The sequence below is a fragment of the Musca domestica genome, unplaced genomic scaffold (assembly GCF_030504385.1).
Source record: "Musca domestica strain aabys unplaced genomic scaffold, Musca_domestica.polishedcontigs.V.1.1 84, whole genome shotgun sequence".
NCBI classification, from domain to species: Eukaryota; Metazoa; Arthropoda; class Insecta; order Diptera; family Muscidae; genus Musca; species Musca domestica.
In genome coordinates, this window is record NW_026712417.1 from 1778503 (window position 1) to 1803600 (window position 25098).

The following is a 25098-nucleotide window of genomic DNA, read 5'->3' on the forward strand; positions in this document are numbered from 1 at the left end:
TTTATGTGTGTCACTTGATTTCAATTGCTCTATTCCCCAACTCGTTAGGCGGTCTGTTTGGTGTCATTGAATTGTGAGAATAATTGACGGGTTTTGTGGCACATAAATTAAACATTTAATTCTGGCACATTGTTGGAATTCCCTGTTCCCTGTGATTTACACGACGCCGAAAAAATGTATGAATAGCGAATAATTGAAGGCTTTCAATTGCAGGCTATTCATTTGTTTCGATGCCAAACAGAAAACGAGACAAAAAAAAAAACACACTAGCCACAAACATCAACTTCACTTGTATTTGTGTTTGAGTGCGCGCTGCTTTTCAATTTAAATTTCTTATTCGATTTCCGTTTCCGCTGTGGTTAGTTTGGTGTGCGAACGAATGTGTTTGTTCGTGTGTGTGTGTGTGTGTGTGTTTACATTTCACTGTCTATGTATTGTGTTATCTCGATTTTCTGAGAAATACGTGCTTCAAATATACGAATACCCCGTTTCCGTTTATCCGTTTTTATCCGTACAACGTGTCTCTTCGACCGCAACTATTCGACGACCCGCTTTGAAAAATAATACCTCTGGCCTCGGTGGCAGTCGTGTTTGGAACTGCTTGACTAGTACACCGCAACTGTTGACTGACTCACATTGATGAGACAGAGACAGGCCAATGTTAAAAATTCACATGGCATCGACAACTCGCTTCACGGCAGGGAGCACGAATAAGAAAAAGGTTCAAACTTTTTCTCAATGAAGTTAATTGAGTTGCTTTGTTGTTGTCGTTGTGAGCACAACCATGATTCTATTTGAGTTTCTGTTACTCTATTTGAACACACCAACTCACAACACACACACATACACGCGGGAGCACAATGAGTCAATGTTTGTAACCTTTGCTAGTAAATCTCTTTTTTCCCCAAAATGTTAGCATTCTCTCTTTTTGCTGCAGATTTCCTATTCATTTCACAATAAGAGTATTTCCGTTAGATGTTCTCTGTTGGTTCTCTTCGTTTTTATTTTCGAAGGGGAGGCCACATTAGTTTGTGGTAGTCCCCGGTTTACTCTTTACAGAGACTCCATTCAATGAATTTCATTTCATGGTTATTTGAACAGGAACTCTTTTTAACGGTTTGTTGCTTTTTGGTGGAATTCAAGCATCGGAAAGCTTTGCACTATGCACTTGAGAAGACCCTTGCGGTGAAAGCTTCAGAAGTTTCAACAGTTGTGTGCCCTGAAATATTCACATATATACATTTGTATATACAGATGTGGATGTGTGCTGTGTTTACACACGTGTGTAGTTTGCTTGTTTTTGCTGTTGTTTGTGCACAGGTTGAAACAAGTAATTCAACATGGTAATGCCTACCAATTAACCTGTAATCACCAGTTGCCATTAATTAATTATAAGAAAGCCAAATTATGTTGTAATTTGATTAGAGGCTGCAATTTGGGGACACTCGCCGCTTTCTCTCTTTCCTAGAATTTTATAGCCTCAAAGTTTATGGGTGTAGGAGCACAAAATAATTACAAATCAGAATTTTAAAATTTGTTGAAATTTCTATTTGCCATATTTTCGTAGAGCTAATTTGAAGGGCTCAGAGTGGTTTTGAAAGATTAATAAAATACAGAACAGAATAACAATCTGTGAATAAATTAAATAAATAATTAAAGGTTAAAGATAGAGCATGGTATATTTCAACATTAAACCAAAATAAATAGAAAAACTATGGGCGGAGAGAAAAATGACCTACATGTTATAGTTATATAGTTTTATAAAAATGCAACAATGGGCGAAGTTTAAACTAAATTGTTGGTAGAAATATTGGAATGTGGGAAGTTTAATAAAATCGAGGGATTATTTCGGATTTTGTGAGAGTTATGAGTATTTACAATTTCAGCTCTGTGGTGGTGGTATCGGAAGAAGGAAGCCGACATTCCCATTTATATTCTATATAAAAAGTATGATGATTTTTTGATGTTTCCACGAAATGTTTCCAGGGAAGCTACCAGAAGTTTGGAGAAAACAAGTGATAAAATATAAGAGAGGTTCCGAAGGAGTGGGTCAGTATTTTCCATTTCGTATTCAAATTAAGACAGATATAACTAAAGCATATCAGATCTTGACTTTATCGGCTACATCCCTCACTCTATATATGTAATCAAAATCTGAAGCGGATTTGGTACAACGAAAAGCCATATGGCTGTTTTTTTATATTCTTTTTATTTATATTCTATACGATAACCAGTGGGCCAATATTTTCTAGGTTCGCTCCTGACTAATTTTTTTCTAATTCTTTTTTTCTAATTTTTATACCCTACAACACTATGTGTTGGGGGTATTATAAGTTTGATTGGGCCAGAATTTATGTAACACCTCGAAATATTGGTTTCCCATATAGGAAAGTATATATGGATCTTCCTAGCTCGCCGAGCTGAGTCGATCTAGCTATGTATGTCCGTCCGTCCGTCTGTCCGTCTGTCCGTCTGTCCATGTTAATTTGTAATCACTCTACAGGTCGCAATTATGGCCCGATCTTCACGAAATTTAGAATGGAGGTGGTGCTAGGGTTAGAATAGAACCCTATTTCTTTTGGAGATGATCGCCAAATGTTTAGGGGTTAAAATGGACCAAATACTGAAAAAATTTCGGATTTTGCAGTAGCTATACAGGTCGCAATTATAGACCAATCGACGCGGAATTTCGCATGTAGCTAGAGTTTAGGGCGGGGAAGAAGCCTACCAATTTGGGTGGTCATCGGATAACATTTAGCGGGTAAAATATACCATGTCTTTTGTGTTGAAAAAATTCAAAATTTTTCATTAAACCGCGACTATTTTAAATCCCGGCGAAATCACAAAGCCATGACAAGGTTACTTCTGATCTTTACATTGATGTTAAGATCCAACAAATCGAATATATAGCAAAATATGTGTGATATATATGCCTATCAAAGAAGATATGCTTGAAAGATCTTATATGTCGAGAACGGCTGAACTGATTTCGACAGTTCTCATTAATTCAAAATGGCCTCTTGGCAGGAAAGAAAAAACGTCTAAAAAATCGCATAAAAATATCTCTCTAAAGATGAAAATATTGATTTTGTAATATTTTCTCATATTTTTTCAATTTTTGTCATATTTTTGGCATATTTTCATTTTGAATTAAACATTTGGTAATATGTCTACACCTAACAAATCTAAGTAGTTAAGATATCAAGATATCATATACAGATCGCATTTATGGCCCGATCATTACGAAATTTTGCAAGGGTATAAAATGAGGGTCAGAATAGAAGCCTACTCTTTTTGGAGATGATCGCCATATATTTAGCGGTTGAAATGGACCAACAAAACTGCAAAATTGCCAGCAGGTCGTAATTATCGCCCGATCCTCACGCACATTTGAATGGGTGTTACCGGTCATTGCAAAAGCCAAGCAGTTTTGGATGGCCATCCAAAAATATTCAATGTGTGAAATAGTTTGCCAACTTTTGTAGACAAAATAAGAAAATGTCCATTCCAGTGACTTTTTGGAAAGACGCACTTCTGACTATTTCGTTAACGCCGATTTCGTTGAAGAATATAGTCAAATGTCTGTATCTCATATAGATGCGTTTCAGTAAAAACCAATAATAAATGTTAATCTTTTGCCACTTCTGAGAGATTATAGGTCTTTGAGAAATATTGGTTCCAGATCTAGGAAGACATCTACCAATAAATTGGAAATGAGCAAACTCATTTAAATTGCTATTATTCGAAAATTAGAGAACGAAACATGATGGTTTTCTTTTATTAATTGTCACAATATCTTTTGGAATTCTTTCGAGTATCTCGCCTATATAAACTGTATCGTTTATTATAGTGTTGTAGGGTATTCAACGGTCGGCCACGCTCGACTGTAGCCTTTGCTTACTTGTTTTTCTAATATAAATACCACCTCGGTCCAAGTTTGAACAGTTTCATGAATTCTTGTCTTTTCATATGAGATGCATGATTGCTCGGTCTTTTTTTGTTGGAAGGAGGGGGGGGGTCGTGTTGAGGGAATTAAAAACATATATATATATATATATATATATATATATATATATATATATACATATATATATATATATATATATATAAAATTTATATATATATATATATATAAAATGGCTATGTGGAAATATAAATGTATGTAACTATCACTTACAAAATTGGCACAATCTTATATTAAAACAAGAAAAAATGCTATAAGTTCGGCCGGGACGAACTTTGAATACCCTGCATCATTTGGGACGAATTTGGTAGTTTTCGAAAAAAAAAAAAAAAAATAAAAATAATAATCGATTAAAAATTCTGTTAAAATCTTAAAACTACCGAATATAGCAATTATATTGCGTCTATATGACGAAGTGGACCTGCATAGTCGACCTTTGTCATAAGGCATTGTAATATACAAATGCGAAACTTGAAACAAAATTCGGTGAATAATGCAGCTATAGCTATACCACAACGTGGACATGCAGACACAACTTTCTGTCTAAGGCTGTAGTATCCACTACGAACTTAAAATACCAAATTTAAAACCATTCCGGTGAATAATGTCGCTAAAATCATCAAAATACCGAATATCGGGAGGTACCGTTATATGCGGGCTATACGAAGAACCGGACCTGCAAAGAAAATTTTCTTTCAGAGGCTGTAGTATCCACTACGAACTTGAAATACCAAATTTAAAACCATTTCGGTGAATAATGTCGCTAAAATCTTTGAAGTACCGAATTGATACCATTATATGGAGGTATCCGAAGACCTAGACCTGCAGAGAAATTATCTGGCTTAGCCTGTAGTATCCATTACGAACTTCAAGTACCAAATTTGAAACAATTCCGGTGAATAATGTCGCTTAAATCCCCAAAATACCGAAAATAGGGAGGTACCATTATATGGGGGCTATACTAAAACCTGGACCTACATGTCTTGTTTTTAATACCAACATTCCTGCAGGCATAATATACATTTGAGTAAAATTTTATCAACCTTCATAATTTCGATGAAAATCTAGAGTGATTTCCACAGACGGACATACAATTTGAATATTCCGTTGTACTTATTTTGCACATTTTTCGATTTGAGTTAATTTACCCACTGAGAATTTTAAATGTCACATTTCAACTAATTTGATTGGAAATTCGGACAGTATTTTCCAAAATACCAAAAATCAGGGAGTACCGTTACATGGGGCCTATACACCTAATATTTTTTTTTGCAGGGAGATAAACTACGCACTGTGAACCCTAAATGTCAAATTAGGCAGAATTTGGGTAGAAATTGGTAAAAACCTCAAAAATATCGAAAAACAGGAATAACCTCAGAGGCTATATCTAAACGTGGACCGATGCATTGCATATTCAACAACAAACATCCTAAGAACAATATCACTGACTGTGTAATCGTAAGTAGTGTGAAATCTATCATGATCAACAGGCTGACAGATAGACAAACCTACAGACAGGCTTATATGGCTAAATCGACAAAGTATTTGCGTTGATTAATATATATATATATATATATATATATATATATATATATATATATATATATATATATATATATATATATATATATATATATATATATATATATATATATATATATATATATATATATATATATTAATATATATATATTCGAGGTGCTAAAAATGGAGTGATAGATTTCATATATCCTCTGTTTTATATTAGAGGGTAATATAAAAGAAACAGATTCAGCGATGTTTTGTATCGAACATATAACAGGCGCAAATGGACATTTTTAGACCACATTTTCCGGTACCTTTTCTATATTGGATGTTAACAACTCTTAAACTATGAGAAAGAATATCCAAAATAGTTCACCAAATAAGATTTCTGTGTTTCCAATTTCTTGAATCATACTTTTTTCGTAGCTCTCTCGGGGATTTTACCAACAGACTCTTGCAAACTTCGACAGTGATTGATTTTCTGGAATCACTTCATTTTGTTGTGGCAGACCTTCAAAATGCTAAATTTCGGGACGTTCTTCACCACCTTTTTAATCTTTTAAGCTCCAAGAAAACGTTATCCTAGTTAATTTTCCGTCGTCTTTTCGAGACGTCCATTACGATTTTTATACCCTCCACCAAAAAAAGTATGGAGGGTATATTAAGTTCGTCATTCCGTTTGTAACTCATCGAAATAATCATTTTAGACCTAACAAAGTATATATATTCTTGATCAGCGTAAAATTCTAAGACGATTTAGCCCTGTCCGTCCATCTGTCCGTCTGTTGTAATCACGCTACAGTCTAAACGAATTAAGATAGAAAGCTAAAATTTTGCACAGATCTCTCTTTTGTTTGCAGGCAGGTCAAGTTCGAAAATGGGCTATATCGGTCCACGATATTGTATAGCGCCCATATAATGGTACCCCCAATATTTGGTATTTTGATGATTTTATCCACATTTTTCAATGGAATTGTCTGAAATTCCACAAAAGGAGCCCCTTGTGGGAATTTTACCCCCTCAAAAAGAATTGTCTATATATGTCCACGATATCGTATATCCCCCCTATATCGGTACCCCCGATATTAGGTATTTTGATGATTTTACCCATATTTTTCATCGGAATTGTCTGAAAATCCACACAAGGAGTGGGTACTTTATACCTCGGCAGATTATCTATATAGGTCCACGATATCGTATAGCCCTCATATAACGGTACCCCCGATGTTCGGTATTTTGATGTTTTTAGCCATAGTTTTCAACGGAATGGTCACAAGGGGTTCTTTGTACACAAGGGGTTCTTTGTCAGCACTTTACCCTCCGACAGAGAATTCTCTATATAGGTTAACGATAACGTATAGCTCCCATATAAAGATACCCCGCGATATTCGGTATTTTGATGATTTTAGCCACATTTACCAATCGTATTGTCTGAAAATCCACACACGGAGTTCTTTGTGAGCACTTTACCCCTGAAACGGAATTGTCTATATAGGTCCACAATATCGAATATGACCCATATAACGGTACTCCCCTATATTCCGTATTTTGATGATTTTAGCCACTTTTTCCAATGGAATTATCTGAAAAAAAATGAAATTTTTTTTTGAAAATTTTCTAATTCGTTTCAAATGGTGGAGGGTATTCAAAGTTCGGCCCGGCCGAACTTACTGCTTTTTTACTTGTTTTAATATATTTTTTTGGGTAATATTCCATGTGAAAATTTTTTCTCATTCTTAAGGCTTTTACCATGATTTAAACCAGAAACAAATTTCATGAAATAAAAATTAACGCATATTTCTGCTTCACCTAGTTTCATCTCTAATATGCCGCCTTAACAAAAGGCTTAATTCTTTGACGGAAGGAAGCCCTGTCTGCTGCTAACATCAAGATTGCGTTTTAATGTTTTCCGGATTTAAATTTCCTCAAAATTGCTTTTTAAGTTGACGGCGACGATGGTGTTGTTGTGTCGGGATGAGAACAAAGTGGATACAAATAAGAAACACTAAAACTACATTTCAAAATGTATTTTCTATGGAAGCCGTTCGGCTGAGAAGGAAGAATGTCTGAAACATTGCCGTATAATTTTCTGTGTATGGAAATCCAACAAATCTCATCCACACCGATACAAACACACACGCCAACTTTCACCCACATGGCCATAATTTGTTAGTGCGTTTTTTTTTTGTTGCCTTCTTAGTTAGAATGTCTACCATGAGAGGAAGAGAGAGAGGAGCCCAACACAAAACATATGCAAAACTTCTTTGTTAGCAGCTTTATTATACAGCGTTTCAAAGAGTTTGAAGCTGGCATCCATGCACTCTCGGGCTTGTCACAAACACCAACCAACCAACTAACGTGGCAACCGAGTTCCTACTTGTTTAAGTACATAAGTATACATTAGTACCACCACATGGGGACATAAATGTGTTTGTCAGTGTGTGTGTATTTTTTATGTCCTCAGTGGATGAGGGAGTTTTGTTTGCATTTTATGAGAAGGAGACAAAAAAAAAAACAGAAATGTTCCAGGCAATTCAAGTGAATGGCAAAATGATGAGGAAATTATTTCATTTAAAGGAATTTATTATTAGCCTTAAACAGATCCGTGCGTGGTTGTTCAGAAGGTAAAAAGTAATTAGCAATTCGTTTTAGTTCTTTGGCGGCGAAGAAGTTACGATTTTCTTCTGTTCTGTTTTTATTTGTGACATAACTAGGAAATGTTTAAGGGGTGAGGGGTAATTAATAAAAAGAGGGAGGGAAGATATGACACATGAAAAACACATTTCGTTAATGGCATGAAGTTTGAAATTTAATCTTTTATAGTTTTCCACTAAATATAGCATTAATACCCTTAATATCATTATAAGATAATATGGATGAAGTATTTTTTGAATTTTTAAATAAATGTTTGTAAATATAAACGCGGACGGTTATTAGAAAGTTTAGCTATATGAATGAATGCTTTAGAGCAAACAAATAAAAACGGAGTTAATACATCTTCAACTCGTGATGTCAAGTTTCCGGTTTGCTTGAGGCATAAACCTTATAAATATCAAAAATCTCATGATAAAGCTTTATGGAGAAATTGTACCTCATGAGAACCCTAAATAAAACCAGTAAAGAAAGTCCTAAAGTCGGGCGGGGCCGATTTTATGATACCCTACACCACTTTGCTAATTTAGTTGAGCTCCACTTAATAATTAAAAGTTTTTATGGGAGAATTCAATCCTACACGCTATGATTATAATTATAATTTAAAATTCAAAGGACTAAATATGCCGAAGCATTTGTATCTTTTAAATTCGGACTTGTATTGCCCATTTGGTGCACAATTAATTTGAAATCGGATAAAGATATATATGGGAGCTATATCCAAATCGGAACCGATCTCGATAAAATTTGGCAAAGATATTTCTGAGCTGTATTAGATATATTTCCCTGAATATCGTTGTTACGGAGTGCATATTACGGCTGTGGGTAACAAATACAATAATACGGATGAACAATATATATGGGAGCTATAACTATATCTGAACCGATCTTCACCAAATTTGGCATACTACCTTCTAGACTAAATTCGGTCGTATGTGCCAAATTCCATCCCATTTGGACAAATATTAGACGTTTGGTGCACAATAAAGGTAAATCGGACGAAGTTATATATGGGAGCTATATCCAAATCTGAACCGATCTCGATAAAATTTAGCAAAGGTATTTCTGAGCTGCATTTGATATATTTCCCCAAATATTGTTGTTACAGAGTGCATATTATGGCTGTGGGGGACAAAAATAACAAATCGGATGAACAATATATATGGGAGCTATAGCTATATCTGAACCGATTTCGATAAAATTTGGCATACTTATTTTCAGGTCCAATCTGATCGTACGTGCAAAATTCCATGCTATTCGGGCTGATATTACACGTTTGGTGCACAATAAAAGGTAAATCGGACGAAGTTATATATGGGAGCTATATCCAAATCTGAAGCGATCTCGATAAAATTTAGCAAAGGTATTTCTGAGCTGCATTTGATATATTTCCCCAAATATTGTTGTTACAGAGTGCATATTATGGCTGTGGAGGACAAAAATAACAAATCGGATGAACAATATATATGGGAGCTATAGCTATATCTGAACCGATTTCGATAAAATTTGGCATACTTATTTTCAGGTCCAATCTGATCGTACGTGCAAAATTCCATGCTATTCGGGCTGATATTACACGTTTGGTGCACAATAAAAGGCAAATCGGACGAAGATATATATGGGAGCTATATCTAAATTTTTACCGATTATCTCCAATTTCAATAGGGTTCGTCCTTGGGCCAAACAAATGTTGTTTGCAAAATTTCATCTCAATCGGATAATAAATGCGACCTGCATTTTGTTCACAAGAATACATGGACAGACGGACGGAAAGTGATTCTATGCAGATCATCAAAAGGAACTATGGGTCTATCTCGTTTCCTTTTGCCTGTTACAAACAAATGCACAAAGACATAATACCCTGACCACCTTGTGGTGTAGGGTATAAAAATACACACTATTTAATTGAAATTTGAGACATATTGGAAATTTATATGTGAATCAATACAACAACTTTTCAATATAAATTGCCCAAGGCTTAATACCAATTATGGTTCCAAATCTTAAACCTAAAATTTGACACCAAACTAATATTATTATGCTTTAACATTTATATTTTAAAATAATTTCAATACTGGATGCTCTTTTGGAATTAACCAATTGAAACGCGATGGTTTTTGGTGCAAATCAAAGACTATCTTTTGGATCTCTTCAAGTTTGAAAAGTGTACGCTACTTCGTCTGCGAAAAGTCCGTGTTAGGCATTGTTATACCCTTCACCTTGAAAAAGAGGGTGAAAAGATTGTAAATATTCGTCATAGGCCCCATAAAATATATATATATATTCATGACAACCTAACATTTTAAGTCGGTTTAACAAAATCACTATACAACCCACATTATTTGACGTAGAGCTTTAAAATTTGGCAGAACAACTTGTATTGTGTCTAGGATGGTTGGTATTCAAAATAAGATCGATCCTCGTTTTTGTATAGCCGCCATATAAATATACCTTCCTTTTTCCTAAAAGTTGGTATTTGTAGGTCATAATTTGTTCTAGCTCCGTTCGCAGAACACTGTGTGTGTAGGTATTTTCATGATTGGTATTTGTAGGTCATAATGTGTTCAAGCTCCTGTGGCGGAAAATAGTATGCAATATAGTATACAATTTTCCACGAATTTTTCCAAAAACCGGTATTTGTAGTTCATAATAGGTTCTAGCTCCAGCAACAGAACATTGACTATTTAGGTCCACGTTTTCCAATAGCGCACAAATGACGATACCCACCGATATTCGGTATTTTTATAATGCTATATAATCGTTTCAAGAAAAATGAACGTGGATTTTAAAAAAAAAAAATATGTTTTGAAGGATCTCAATGTGGATTTAAAAAAATATATATTTTTTTGAAGAATCTCAACGTGGATTTAAAAAATATATATATTTTGAAGGATCTCAATGTGGATTTTTTTTAAAAAATAATTTTTGAAGAATCTCTACGTGGATTTTTTTAAAATAAATATTTTTTGAAGGATCTCAACGTGGATTTAAGACAAATATTTTTTGAAGGATCTCAACGTGGATTTTTTTAAAAAATATTTTCTGAAGAATCTCAAAGTGGATTTTCTTAAAAAATATTTTCTGAAGAATCTCAAAGTAGATTTTTTTGAAGGATCTCAACGTGGATTAAAAAAAATATTTTCTGAAGAATCTCAACGTGGATTTAAAAAATATTTTCTGAAGGATCTCAACGTGGATTTTTTTTAAAAAATATTTTCTGAAGAATCTCAACGTGGATTTAAAAAAATATTTTCTGAAGGATCTCAACGTGGATTTTTTTAAAAAATATTTTCTGAAGAATCTCAACGTGGATTTTCTTAAAAAATATTTTCTGAAGAATCTCAAAGTATATTTTTTTGAAGGATCTCAACGTGGATTAAAAAAAATATTTTCTGAAGAATCTCAACGTGGATTTAAAAAAATATTTTCTGAAGGATCTCATCGTGGATTTTTTAAAAAATATTTTCTGAAGAATCTCAACGTGGATTTAAAAAAATATTTTCTGAAGGATCTCAACGTGGATTTTTTTAAAAAATATTTTCTGAAGAATCTCAACGTGGATTTTCTTAAAAAATATTTTCTGAAGGATCTCAACGTGGATTTTTTTAAAAAATATTTTCTGAAGAATCTCAACGTGGATTTTCTTAAAAAATATTTTCTGAAGAAGATTTTTTTGAAGGATCTCAACGTGGATTAAAAAAAAATATTTTCTGAAGAATCTCAACGTGGATTTAAAAAAATATTTTCTGAAGGATCTCAACTTGGATTTTTTTTAAAAAATATTTTCTGAAGAATCTCAACGTGGATTTAAAAAAATATTTTCTGAAGGATCTCAACGTGGATTTTTTTAAAAAATATTTTCTGAAGAATCTCAACGTGGATTTTCTTAAAAAATATTTTCTGAAGAATCTCAACGTGGATTTAAAAAAATATTTTCTGAAGAATCTCAACGTGGATTTAAAAAAATATTTTCTGAAGGATCTCAACGTGGATTTTTTTAAAAAATATTTTCTGAAGAATCTCAACGTGGATTTTCTTAAAAAATATTTTCTGAAGGATCTCAACGTGGATTTTTTTAAAAAATATTTTCTGAAGAATCTCAATGTGGATTTAAAAAAATATTTTCTGAAGAATCTCAACGTGGATTTAAAAAAATATTTTCTGAAGAATCTCAATGTGGATTTAAAAAAATATTTTCTGAAGAATCTCAACGTGGATTTAAAAAAATATTTTCTGAAGAATCTCAACGTGGATTTTTTTAAAAAATATTTTCTGAAGAATCTCAACGTGGATTTTCTTAAAAAATATTTTCTGAAGAATCTCAAAGTAGATTTTTTTGAAGGATCTCAACGTGGATTAAAAAAAAATATTTTCTGAAGAATCTCAACGTGGATTTTTTTAAAAAATATTTTCTGAAGAATCTCAACGTGGATTTTCTTAAAAAATATTTTCTGAAGAATCTCAAAGTAGATTTTTTTGAAGGATCTCAACGTGGATTAAAAAAAAATATTTTCTGAAGAATCTCTACGTGGATTTTTTTAAAAAATATTTTCTGAAGGATCTCAACGTGGATTTTTTTAAAAAATATTTTCTGAAGAATCTCAACGTGGATTTTTTTTTAAATATTTTCTGAAGAATCTCAACGTGGATTTTTTAAAAAATCATTTCTGAAGAATCTCAATGTGGATTTAAAAAATATATATTTTTTGAAGGATCTCAACGTGGATTTTTTAAAAAAATAATTTTTGAAGAATCTCATGGATTAAAAAAAAAAAAAACATTTTTTGAAGGATCTCAACGTGGATTTTTAAAAAAAAAATATTTTTTGAAGGATCTCAACGTGGATTTAAAAGAAATATTTTTTGAAGGATCTCAACGTGGATTTAAAAAAATATTTTCTGAAGAATCTCAACGTGGATTTAAAAAAATATTTTCTGAAGGATCTCAACGTGGATTTTTTTAAAAAATATTTTCTGAAGAATCTCAACGTGGATTTTCTTAAAAAATATTTTCTGAAGAATCTCAACGTGGATTTTCTTAAAAAATATTTTCTGAAGAATCTCAAAGTAGATTTTTTTGAAGGATCTCAACGTGGATTAAAAAAAATATTTTCTGAAGAATCTCAACGTGGATTTTTTTAAAAAATATTTTCTGAAGGATCTCAACGTGGATTTTTTTAAAAAATATTTTCTGAAGAATCTCAACGTGGATTTTTTTTAAATATTTTCTGAAGAATCTCAACGTGGATTTTTTAAAAAATCATTTCTGAAGAATCTCAATGTGGATTTAAAAAATATATATTTTTTGAAGGATCTCAACGTGGATTTTTTAAAAAAATAATTTTTGAAGAATCTCATGGATTTTAAAAAAAAAATATTTTTTGAAGGATCTCAACGTGGATTTAAAAGAAATATTTTTTGACGGATCTCAACGTGGATTAAAAAAAATATTTTCTGAAGAATCTCAACGTGGATTTAAAAAAATATTTTCTGAAGGATCTCAACGTGGATTTTTTTAAAAAATATTTTCTGAAGAATCTCAACGTGGATTTAAAAAAATAATTTTTGAAGAATCTCAACGTGGATTTTTAAAAAAAATATATATTTTTTGAAGGATCTCAACGTGGATTTTTAAAAAAAAATATTTTTTGAAGAATCTCAAAGTGGATTTAAAAGAAATATTTTTTGAAGGATCTCAACGTGGATTAAAAACAATATTTTCTGAAGAATCTCAACGTGGATTTAAAAAAATATTTTCTGAAGGATCTCAACGTGGATTTTTTTAAAAAATATTTTCTGAAGAATCTCAACGTGGATTTAAAAAAATATTTTCTGAAGGATCTCAACGTGGATTTTTTTAAAAAATATTTTCTGAAGAATCTCAACGTGGATTTTCTTAAAAAATATTTTCTGAAGAATCTCAACGTGGATTTTCTTAAAAAATATTTTCTGAAGAATCTCAAAGTAGATTTTTTTAAAAAATATTTTCTGAAGAATCTCAACGTGGATTTTTTTAAAAAATATTTTCTGAAGAATCTCAACGTGGATTTTCTTAAAAAATATTTTCTGAAGAATCTCAAAGTAGATTTTTTTAAAAAATATTTTCTGAAGAATCTCAAGTGGATTTTTTTTAAAACATATTTCTTGAAGGATCCCAAAAAAAAATAAATGTGGATTTAAAAAAAATATTTTTTTTTGATGGATCCCAAAAAAACGTGGATTTTTTTAAAAAAATATTTTTTTGAAGGATCCCAAAAAAACGTGGATTTTTTTAAAAAATATTTTTTGAAGGATCCCAAAAAACGTAGATTTTATTAAAAAATATTTTCTGAAGAATTTCAACGTGGATTTTTTTTTAAAATATTTTTTGAAGGATCCCAAAAAAAAAAAATAAACGTGGATTTAAAAAAAATATTTTTTTGAAGGATCCCAAAAAAAAAACGTGGATTTAAAAAAAATATTTTTAAAGGGTCCGGACGTGAATTTAAAAAAAAAATATTTTTTTTTAAGGCTTTCAAAAATGGATTCTTTTTCAAATTGTTTTTTGAAGAATCTCAAGAAAAATAAACGTGGATATTTTTAAAAACCATTTTTTGAAAGATCCTAAGAAAAATAAAACTTAATTTTTTCGAGAAAAAAATGTGGATTTTAAGTTAGATGTCGAGATTCACGATATATTTCTATGATAGTATCGATTTTATATTAACACCTAAAAAAGTTTTATTAAACTGAGAAAAGTGTTGTATAGGGTATCACACTTTACATTTCCGGTTCGAAACGAAGATCCCAATTATAATCAAGACACATCAAACCTTTTTATTACTTTTTAGTTAATTATTTGTATTAAACCCTGTTTGAATTTTTAATAAACTGTGGGAACGTGTGATTTTATTAAAAAAAAAAAAAAACAATTAATTTTAATGAATACAATAACAATTAATGTTCCTTGTTATCGCTACTAAATTTGTAGGTGCTGCTGCTGCCACTCACTGATGGCGTCATTGATGTTTAATTATTGTTAAATTTGTTCTCATGGCAACTAAACTTTAGAGTCAATTTTATATATTTCCCCCCGGCCGTAAACTGAACGCTCGCACACATACACAAGCTCTAATAAATTTAATTTTATGCATGAGTCGATGTACATATTAAACACATGGATACATGTATGTATGTATGCCATACAATGGGATGTACTGTGTTCTAAAATAAAAAATGCAAGGATTTTGATCCTGTTAATATTTTAAGATGCTGAATTAATGATGATAATAGATCTAAGAGGTGATTTAAAAACAGTTGTAAAGATTTCGTGGAATTATGAAGTGATTTTATTTATTAAAATATTTTGCACACGTCAGGATAATATAGTCCCCAGCTAGTTCAGTGTTTTTTCTGGACGAAAATTGGCGTGTAGAAGTTTTCATAAGGTCATTAAAGTTCTTAGTTTTAAGAAAACAGAGGGAATGAGGTGTTCCTTTTGTTATTGGGGAGTATTTTGTGCGGGTTTGAACTATGCAGTGTGAGATGAAAAAACTGCAACCAACTTCAGACTGCTGTCATTTCTAGGCCACTCGTCCGACACCAGTTAAAATTATTCCAGTAACAGCTCATTATATTGTTTACAAACGTACAAAAGCATTTTGGTGAGAATTTCCAGAAAAACGTTATTCGTGATGGAATCTAAGCGTGATAGTGTGATTTCTTATATTTGGCTCTAAAACCACAAGTGGCTATCGTTAGAGGACTCCAACATTTAAATGTGAATAAATCTTATGTGTCTTGACGTCAAAGAAGTGGACGGAAGAAAACAGCAACATCAGCAGAAATGGTTCGAAAAATAAAGAAGCGACTTGATTGAAATCCGCGTCGCAGTTGCCGAAAAATGGCTCGTGAGCTGAACATATCGCAATATTTCATTTGGCAAATATTAAAAAATGAGCTCGGGGTAAAGCCATTGAAATTCTAAAAAGTGCAAGAAATTACACCGCAACAGAAAAAAAGAGCTAAAGAGTTGCTTCGCTTGGCCGAAAGTGGTGAACTGCTGAATTTGGTTTTTTTTCCAATGGGAAAACATTCGTTGTCCAGCACTTACCAAAGGGTCAGCTGAAAATGTGCACATTCGGTTGGTCACCAGAACTCAAGCGCCGGCAATTATGATGGTGTTGGCCGCCATAACAGCCGATGGTCGGTCTCTGCTCGTACTAATCGACCGTGACATCAAAATAAATGCCGAATATTATCGTGAAAATTTCCTGGAGGGTGTTGGCCGCAGACCTTGAATATTCCAACAGGCCTCAGCACCGTCGCAATCAGCACGCACCACCCCAGAATGGTTTCAAAATGAGGTTCTTCGCTTCATTTACAGCGCACAATGGCCACCAAAATCTCCGGATACCAATCCGTTGAACTATTGTGTCTGGAGTATTTTGGAAAGCAAGTAAAGAATACCAAAGTGTCGCTCATCTCAAGCAAGCGCTTCGTCGGGAATGGGTCAAAATACCGCAGAGGAACTTTCGGGCAGCGTGTGACGGTTTCATTAGCCGTTTGAAGGCCATAATGCGACATTTTTTGCTTTCATTCAATAAAATTTAAAAATTATGGCTTTTGACTTTGTTGCAGTTTTTTATCTCACCCTGTATATTTTTGATCACCATGAAATTCTATTTCGATTTAGAGATGTCCGTCCGTCTGTCTGTCTTTACTTTGAGGTGTTTTATGTCCGTAGAAGTTTTGGATTTGAAAATAGGCTATATAAGTCCATATTTTGGTTCAGGCCCTATATAACAGTATTTAAGGTTATTTTTGGATGTTTTAGTCACAATTTCAATTTGCTATAAATTGACTCTATTTTTCTAGTGTGCAGGAAGCAGCCTTGCTCTATGAACTATAGATATATATCTAAATTTTGGTATCGAGCCTCCAGACGTTACGGAATTATGATGATTTGTGTCGCAGTCATCACCGGGATCGTTTCAAATTTGGTGTTCATAATTGGTACAACCTCCTATGATGGACAATTCCCTATAACCGTGCCTCTATATATTCAGTATTTTGATGATTTTAGCCTCACATTTCACTAGAACTAATTCACGCCTTCGTGTAGCCTCCATATACCGATATATTTTCATAATTTAAGTGATATTTTTCTACAGAATAACTTAAATTTGTTGCTTGGAGTTCGTAATAGGCACTACTTTGTCTGTCAGGTAATTAGCTGTAAAGGTCCACGTTTTCCCACAACCACATATATCTGATATTCCGGATTTTTTAAATTATATCGGGATTTTTAATTGATTTTTTACATACAAATGGTAAAATGGTTAATGGCAAAAGGTTTTAAAGTTTCGGTCCAGCCAAAATTAGCTGCCTTTTTACTTGTTTTATATTTACGTCATCCTTCTTGGTTTCTTTATTTTTTGTAAAAATATTCCCAGGCTTCTTCCAAAGTTCTTCCCCTCAAATAAAAGTTTCTCAGTTTCAGGAAATTCCAAAAAAAAAAGAAAATAAATATAATGGGGTCAAGTTGAAGACCGGAGAGGACTAATTCATAATTGTGAAACAAAAAAGAAACTCGCTATAAATAAATATTAAAAACACAAACTTTTCAGGCACTTTGCTGTAGTTGTTGCAGCATCAATCCAACTTAATATACCCACCCTCACCTGCAACGTAAATGTTTGAATATTTTGATCCAACGTATATGTTATTAACACAACACAAGTGCAACACAGTGCACAACAGGCATGTGTGTTGATTTAAGTTGGGAGTCCTACATACATACATACATACATACATGGGGATATACATACATACCAGCTCTGTTGTATATTGATGACTTTATTGAATTTACCTTGTGTGTACATAGTTGATACGGAAACTGTGGTATCCGGTCGCTTCGATGTCGTTTCACGTTGACTGTTGCTGCTGCTGTTGCCGGTGGGCATGGCAGCAATGAGATGATGATGTTGATGCTTTCGGCCATAGCCACCACCCCCAACGCCAGTGCGTTGATGCTGTTGCTGGTGGTGGTAGTGCTGATGCTGGTGATGTGTAGAGGCTGCTGTTATTGTGGCAATGGCAGCAGTATGGCCCACTTGTGGTGGTGCCATACTCGTTGTTTGCCACAAGCTGTCGCTTAGTTCCGATATGTTGATGAAAAGTTTTGGACAAGTCTAAAGTGAAATATTAAAAATCCGCAAATGCACCCACGTGAAGTTTGCGCGCGCACACACACACACCACTCACAGAGAGTCACTCACTCGCACACAAATGGAGTCCTTTGCAGACTGTGTTAGGAAAATTAAAGCTATGCACTTGGTTGACTTTTCTTTTTGTGATAGTTTGGTTCTTTGCTTTAAACTTTGTTGCTGTTGTTGATGCTGTTGTTGTAAGGGTGGATAGTCTCAGATAACTTTTGACGTTGACTTACTGTCTCTCCGTCCGTCCATCTGTCTGTCTTTCGTCCTGTTTGCCTGCTGTGGTAATGCACATTTGTTGATGTTTAGTAGTGTAGTCAGTTTTCAGTTAGTGGTGTTGACGTTGGCTTTCCATGCCTGATATCTCTCGTTTGTGTGTGTGGCACACATACGTGCACATATGACATGAATGTCCACCACATGCATATATGTGTCAGTGGGCCTTGCAACTTGACGTTTAGTGTTGCAGCAAGTGTTTATGTGAGTATATCAATGTGTAGACATTTCAGTGTGATTTGTTCAATTTGATGTTTGGCCATCATATTTCATAATAATGTTCATCGATGCTGTCAACGTTATATATGTATGTGTGGCCACATGTCGAAGCAATGGCATATGGTACATGATCACTGGCAACGAATATTAAAATTTGGAATGTCGAGCGAAAAGCCAGCTGAGTTGCTGGCGACTATGTATTTTGTACTTTAAAAAAAAAAATGTATATTTTGAAAAAACTCCATTGATCTATGACAAAGGTAACCTAAAAATTCACAATTATAGCTTTAAGAATATTTTTTCCAAAATCATTAGACCTCTAAAATTGGATTTTCTAATAATATGTTTTCCAAGAGCTCTCAACGTGGATTTTTAAAGAATATTTTTTCCTAGATCATCACAGCTTTAAACGTGGATTTCTAAAGAATATTTTAAAACAAGAGCACTAAACTTTGATTTTTAAAGAATATTTTTTCCAAATTTTTAAAGAAATTTTTTTCATTGATCATCATAGCCCTAAACGTGGTTTTTTAAAGAATATTTTTTCCAAAAGCTCTAAACGTGGATTTTTAAAGAATATTTTTTCCAAAAGCTCTAAACGTGGATTTTTAAAGAATATTTTTTCCAAAAGCTCTAAACGTGGATTTTTAAAGAATATTTTTTCCAAAAGCTCTAAACGTGCATTCTTAAAGAATATTTTTTCCAAAAGCTCTAAACGTGGATTTTTAATGAATGTTTTTTCCAAAAGCTCCAAACGTGGAATTTTAAAAGAATATTTTTTCCAAAAGCTCTAAACCTGGATTTTTAAAGATTTTTTTCCCAAAAGCTCTAAACGTGGATTTTTAAAGAATATTTTTTCTAAAAGCTCTAAAAGTGGATTTTTAAAGAATATTTTTTCCAAAAGCTCTAAAAGAGGATTTTTAAAGATTTTTTTCCAAAAGCTCTAAAATTGGATTTTTAAAGAATGTTTTTCCAAAAGCTCTAAAAGTGGATTTTTAAAGAATTTTTTCCAAAAGCTCTAAAAGTGGATTTTTAAAGAATTTTTTCCAAAAGCTCTAAACGTGGATTATTAAATAATTTTTTCCAAAAGCTCTAAACGTGGATTATTAAATAATTTTTTTCCAAAAGCTCTAAACGTGGATTTTTAAATAATTTTTTTCCAAAAGCTCTAAACGTGGATTATTAAATAATTTTTTTCCAAAAGCTCTAACCGTGGATTTTTAAATAATTTTTTTCCAAAAGCTCTAAACGTGGATTATTAAATAATTTTTTTCCAAAAGCTCTAAACGTGGATTTTTAAATAATTTTTTTCCAAAAGCTCTAAACGTGGATTATTAAATAATTTTTTTTCCAAAAGCTCTAAACGTGGATTTTTAAATAATTTTTTTCAAAAAGCTCTAAACGTGGATTTTTAAATAATTTTTTTCAAAAAGCTCTAAACGTGGATTTTTAAATAATTTTTTTCAAAAAGCTCTAAACGTGGATTTTTAAAGATTTTTTTCCAAAAGCTCTAAACGTGGATTTTTAAAGATTTTTTTTCCAAAAGCTCTAAAAGTGAATTTTAAAAGAATTTTTTTCCAAAAGCTCTAAACGTGGATTTTTAAATAATTTTTTTCGAAAAGCTCCAAACGTGGATTTTTAAATAACTTTTTTCCAAAAGCTCTAAACGTGGATTTTTAAAGATTTTTTTCCAAAAGCTCTAAACGTGGATTTTTAAATAATTTTTTTCCAAAAGCTCTAAACGTGGATTTTTAAATAATTTTTTCCAAAAGCTCTAAACGTGGATTTTTAAATAATTTTTTTCCAAAAGCTCTAAACGTGGATTTTTAAATAATTTTTTCCAAAAGCTCTAAACGTGGATTTTTAAATAATTTTTTTCCAAAAGCTCTAAACGTGGATTTTTAAATAATTTTTTTCCAAAAGCTCTAAACGTGGATTTTTAAATAATTTTTTTCCAAAAGCTCTAAACGTGGATTTTTAAATAATTTTTTTCCAAAAGCTCTAAACGTGGATTTTTAAATAATTTTTTTCCAAAAGCTCTAAACGTGGATTTTTAAATAATTTTTTTCCAAAAGCTCTAAACGTGGATTTTTAAATAATTTTTTTCCAAAAGCTCTAAACGTGGATTTTTAAATAATTTTTTTCCAAAAGCTCTAAACGTGGATTTTTAAATAATTTTTTTCCAAAAGCTCTAAACGTGGATTTTTAAATAATTTTTTTCCAAAAGCTCTAAACGTGGATTTTTAAATAATTTTTTTCCAAAAGCTCTAAACGTGGATTTTTAAATAATTTTTTTCCAAAAGCTCTAAACGTGGATTTTTAAATAATTTTTTTCCAAAAGCTCTAAACGTGGATTTTTAAATAATTTTTTTCCAAAAGCTCTAAACGTGGATTTTTAAATAATTTTTTTCCAAAAGCTCTAAACGTGGATTTTTAAATAATTTTTTTCCAAAAGCTCTAAACGTGGATTTTTAAATAATTTTTTCCAAAAGCCCTAAAAGCTCCAAAAGCTCTAAACGATTTTTAAAGATTTTTTCCAAGAGTATAAAACGTGAGAGCTCTAAACAATTTTTAAAGAATTTTTTTTCCAAGAGCATAAAACATGAGAGCTCTAAACGATTTTTAAAGAATTTTTTTTCCAAGAGCATAAAACGTGAGAGCTCTAAACATGAATTTTTAAGAATATTTTCCAAGATCATCAGAGCTCTAAACATGAATTTTTAAAGAATATTTTCCCAAGATCATCACAGCTATAAATGTGAAACTTTAAAAAATATTAACTCCACGTTAATAGATCATTAAAAAATATCCTCCCCTATAACCCAAATCTATGTTTTTCATCCATCGAACCTATTCAAATATCTCCCAGTGTACACCTAATTTACAATCTGCTGATTTTCGAAAGTTTTATGGCAATTTGTGTGTTCTGCTCTTTTTTCTACTTCTTGTCTTTTGTTTGTGCTCCCTGATTTGTGTGAACAATTTATGCTGATATCACAAAATTGAAAATGAAATATCTTAAGTGTGTGGGTGGGTGTGTGTTTGTCCCCTCTTTGGTGGTGTTGTTGGTAATGGTGATGGTCATGGTAAAAGTTTTGACAATTGTTTTATGAGAATGTTGAAAGTTCTTGTTTTTCTCCAGTTATTTATTGATTACGATTTACAACTTCGTCCTTTTTTCCCCCAGAATAAATAACAACTCTTTAGTTTCTGTCCTAAGATATATTTTTACATATGTGTGCGTGTGTGTTTTGCATCTAGAATTTGTGTAAAGTTTCCATGTTGAGTAAAAAACTTTGTTAATAAACCATTGTCGAAAATGTCATATCCTTCGTTTGGGGTCATGAGGCTTTTTTGCCGTAGTAGTAGATGATACTTGATGTGAGTGGGTGATGGGTGTTTGAAGGGGAAACTTGTTCTGCATAAGCTAATTGTAAAATTTTGGGAAATTATAATATGTTTCTGATTTAGGTACATGAAATAATTTTGGATGTGAGTGTTCATTTCAGATTTGAAATCAAAACTAATTCTCTGTTCCTCGACTGAACATTTTTTCCAATACTCCAATGAGTCATAATAGCCTTCTTCCAATATCTCATAGATAGAACAATTTTCTGTCCACTTCATGAAACTCAATTTTGTTCAATGGCCAAAGATACGACTTTCGCATTTAGCCTGGCAATATTAATGCCATAAAAGTTGTAATCTCTGTCATTGGCTGTTCCAGGCAAACAATTCCTCTGAAAAGACACATTGAAGAGGGTATTTTCTGTTACTGCGTCTTTTTGATATAAAAAAGGATAAGGATTGTCGTCGAGCTTGGGATTATTGACTGGCCAGCGCAAATAGAAATCATTTACGAAATTGGATTTGTTTTAAACGGTTCCGTTTTGACGTTAATGCGTGATTATCTTCAAGTGAGCGGGGAGTGTTGAAATATAATGTATCTCATAGAGCATAGTGGATCAATGAAGACCATTACAGCTAAAAACGTGGAAATTTTAAGGAATGCGGATTTTTTTTCTAAGAACATGCAATTTTTTATATTATTTTTTTTTTTAAAGTCAATGGAAGCTGGCAACGTAGATTTTTTAAGAATTTTTTGCAAGATATACCAGAGCCGTAAAATTGTATTCCAATTGTATCCCAAGACCTTCTGAGCTAAAAACTTGGATTTTCTAAGAACATTTTTTTCAAAACCATCTGAGCTGTAAATGTGGACTTTTTTTGTGAATATTTTTCCTAACAACATCAGAGCCATAAGGGTGATTTTTTCAAATTTGATTTTTAAAAATAGTTTTCCAAGACCACCAGAGCTACGTATGTGGTTTTTTTGAGCGAAAAAGTTGAATTTTTATAGAATCTTCTAAAACATTTTTTTTCCGATACCAGTAGAATTATGAATGCGGACTTTTATATCATTTTATTTCCAAGACCATCGGAACTACAAACGTGGATTTCATAAGAATATTTTTCCAATCTTAGCTATGACCGTGATTTTTTAGATTATTTTTTTCCAAGACCACCAGAGCTATAAACCTTCATTTTTTTAAAGTATTTTTTCCAAAACCATTTTTCTAACCATCAACTTGATTTTGTGACTGACTAAGCCTGGATGTTTTAAAACGTGGAGTTTTTGGTAATGTTTCCTTCAGACCATTAGAGCTATAGACTTGGTTTATTTTAGGCTATTTTTTATTTGCATGACCACCAGAGCTAAAAACTTGGGCTTTCCAAGAATATTTTCTCCAAGACCATCTAAGCCATAACCGTAACTTTTTTAATTTTTTTTCCAAGACCATCAGAGGTATATCGATGATTTTTTGCAAGACCATCTGAGATAGAAATATGAATTTTAAAAAATATTTTCCATCTGAGGAACAATCTTTGATTTTATGAATATATTTTCTAATACCGACCGAGCCATAAACGGGAATGTTTCCTCCAGACCATTAGAGCCATGGACGTGGTTTATTTTAGGCTATTTTCTCTAGACCATCTGAAGTATGAAAATGGTTTTTTATAAATATTTTTCCAAGACCATTTGAGTTATAAACGTGATTCAGAATTGAAGCCTATGCTTTTGGAGATGATCGAAAAAAATAATTATGGGTTTAAATGGACCAAAAACAGAAAAATGTCCTGATTTTGTAGTTGCTTTATAGGTCGCCTTCCAATGTTGATGGTCCTCGGGTATTATATAGTGGGTGAATAGAATAAAGTCAAATTTTCCATTAATCCGAGAATATTTTTAATCCCGACGAAATCACAAATAGACGAATAGGGTTTTCTTGACCGTTATGTATGTACCGATAGTAAATATATCGGATATATAGCGAAATATTTACAATGTATATATAAAAAGGAAGGGGATGTTGGCTAGAATCCTTATTTTGTCAATTCAGAATGCCCTTTTGGCATAAAAAGATGTTAGTATAGATTTAGCAGTATTTTGTGATACTCTTCACACACATATATATATATACATATATATATATATATATATATATATATATATATATATATATATATATATATATATATATATATATATATATATATATATATATATATATATATATATATATATATATATATATATATATATATATATATATATCAATATATATAAAAGATATATATAAAAGAAAGTTGTGTTAGTTACTACGCTTATAACTTAAGAACCGCCTCTCCGAAAAGGATAATATCCAAAAAAATCGCGTAAAAATGTGATATTTTAACATTTTCATTCTGACTTTTGAAATGTACAATAGTAATGTTTTATTTTGCATGATTTTTTTCCATTTTGACTGGCTTTTTTCTAATGTACATTTGTAGTGTTTTTTATATTTTATTTTTGAATTCAAATATTAATACCAATTTATTTCATTGACTTGATTTCTTGAGAAATGAAATTGATGGCGAGTTACATGGAAGCGTAGTACCGAATTATGTGGTGGCGAAACGGTAGATGATGTCGAAATAATTTAATGGAATCGAATTTTAAAATAGAAGTACATTCTATTGACAAACTATATAAGGATCTTTAAACATTTGCTGTAAAAAAATCAGCGAACAAGTTGAAGATTTTTTCAATGTGTTATTCTTCTTTAGTCAATTTTTTTTTTTCAATTTGTATTATCTAATTGAATTCAGTAATTTTTTTGCGAACAAAATAAAGAATAATTTTTCACTATATACAAATTTTCACCAAAAAATGAAATAAGTAGGAAATACGATGTCAACTGACATCTACCTTTCAACTCCA

General features: G+C 31.9%; 1 protein-coding gene across 1 annotated transcript in view; it reads right to left on the minus strand.

Annotated features, from left to right (window-relative positions):
* Positions 1–18563, minus strand: part of LOC101901115 (band 7 protein AGAP004871) — an 88372-nt gene extending 69809 nt beyond the window's left edge. The window contains exon 1 of the mRNA XM_020039629.2: positions 17990–18563. Within this exon, the coding sequence (XP_019895188.1) occupies positions 17990–18248 (259 nt within the window). The 5' untranslated portion in view covers positions 18249–18563. The remainder of the gene's footprint in view (positions 1–17989) is intronic.
* Positions 18564–25098: the final 6535 nt, after the last annotated feature.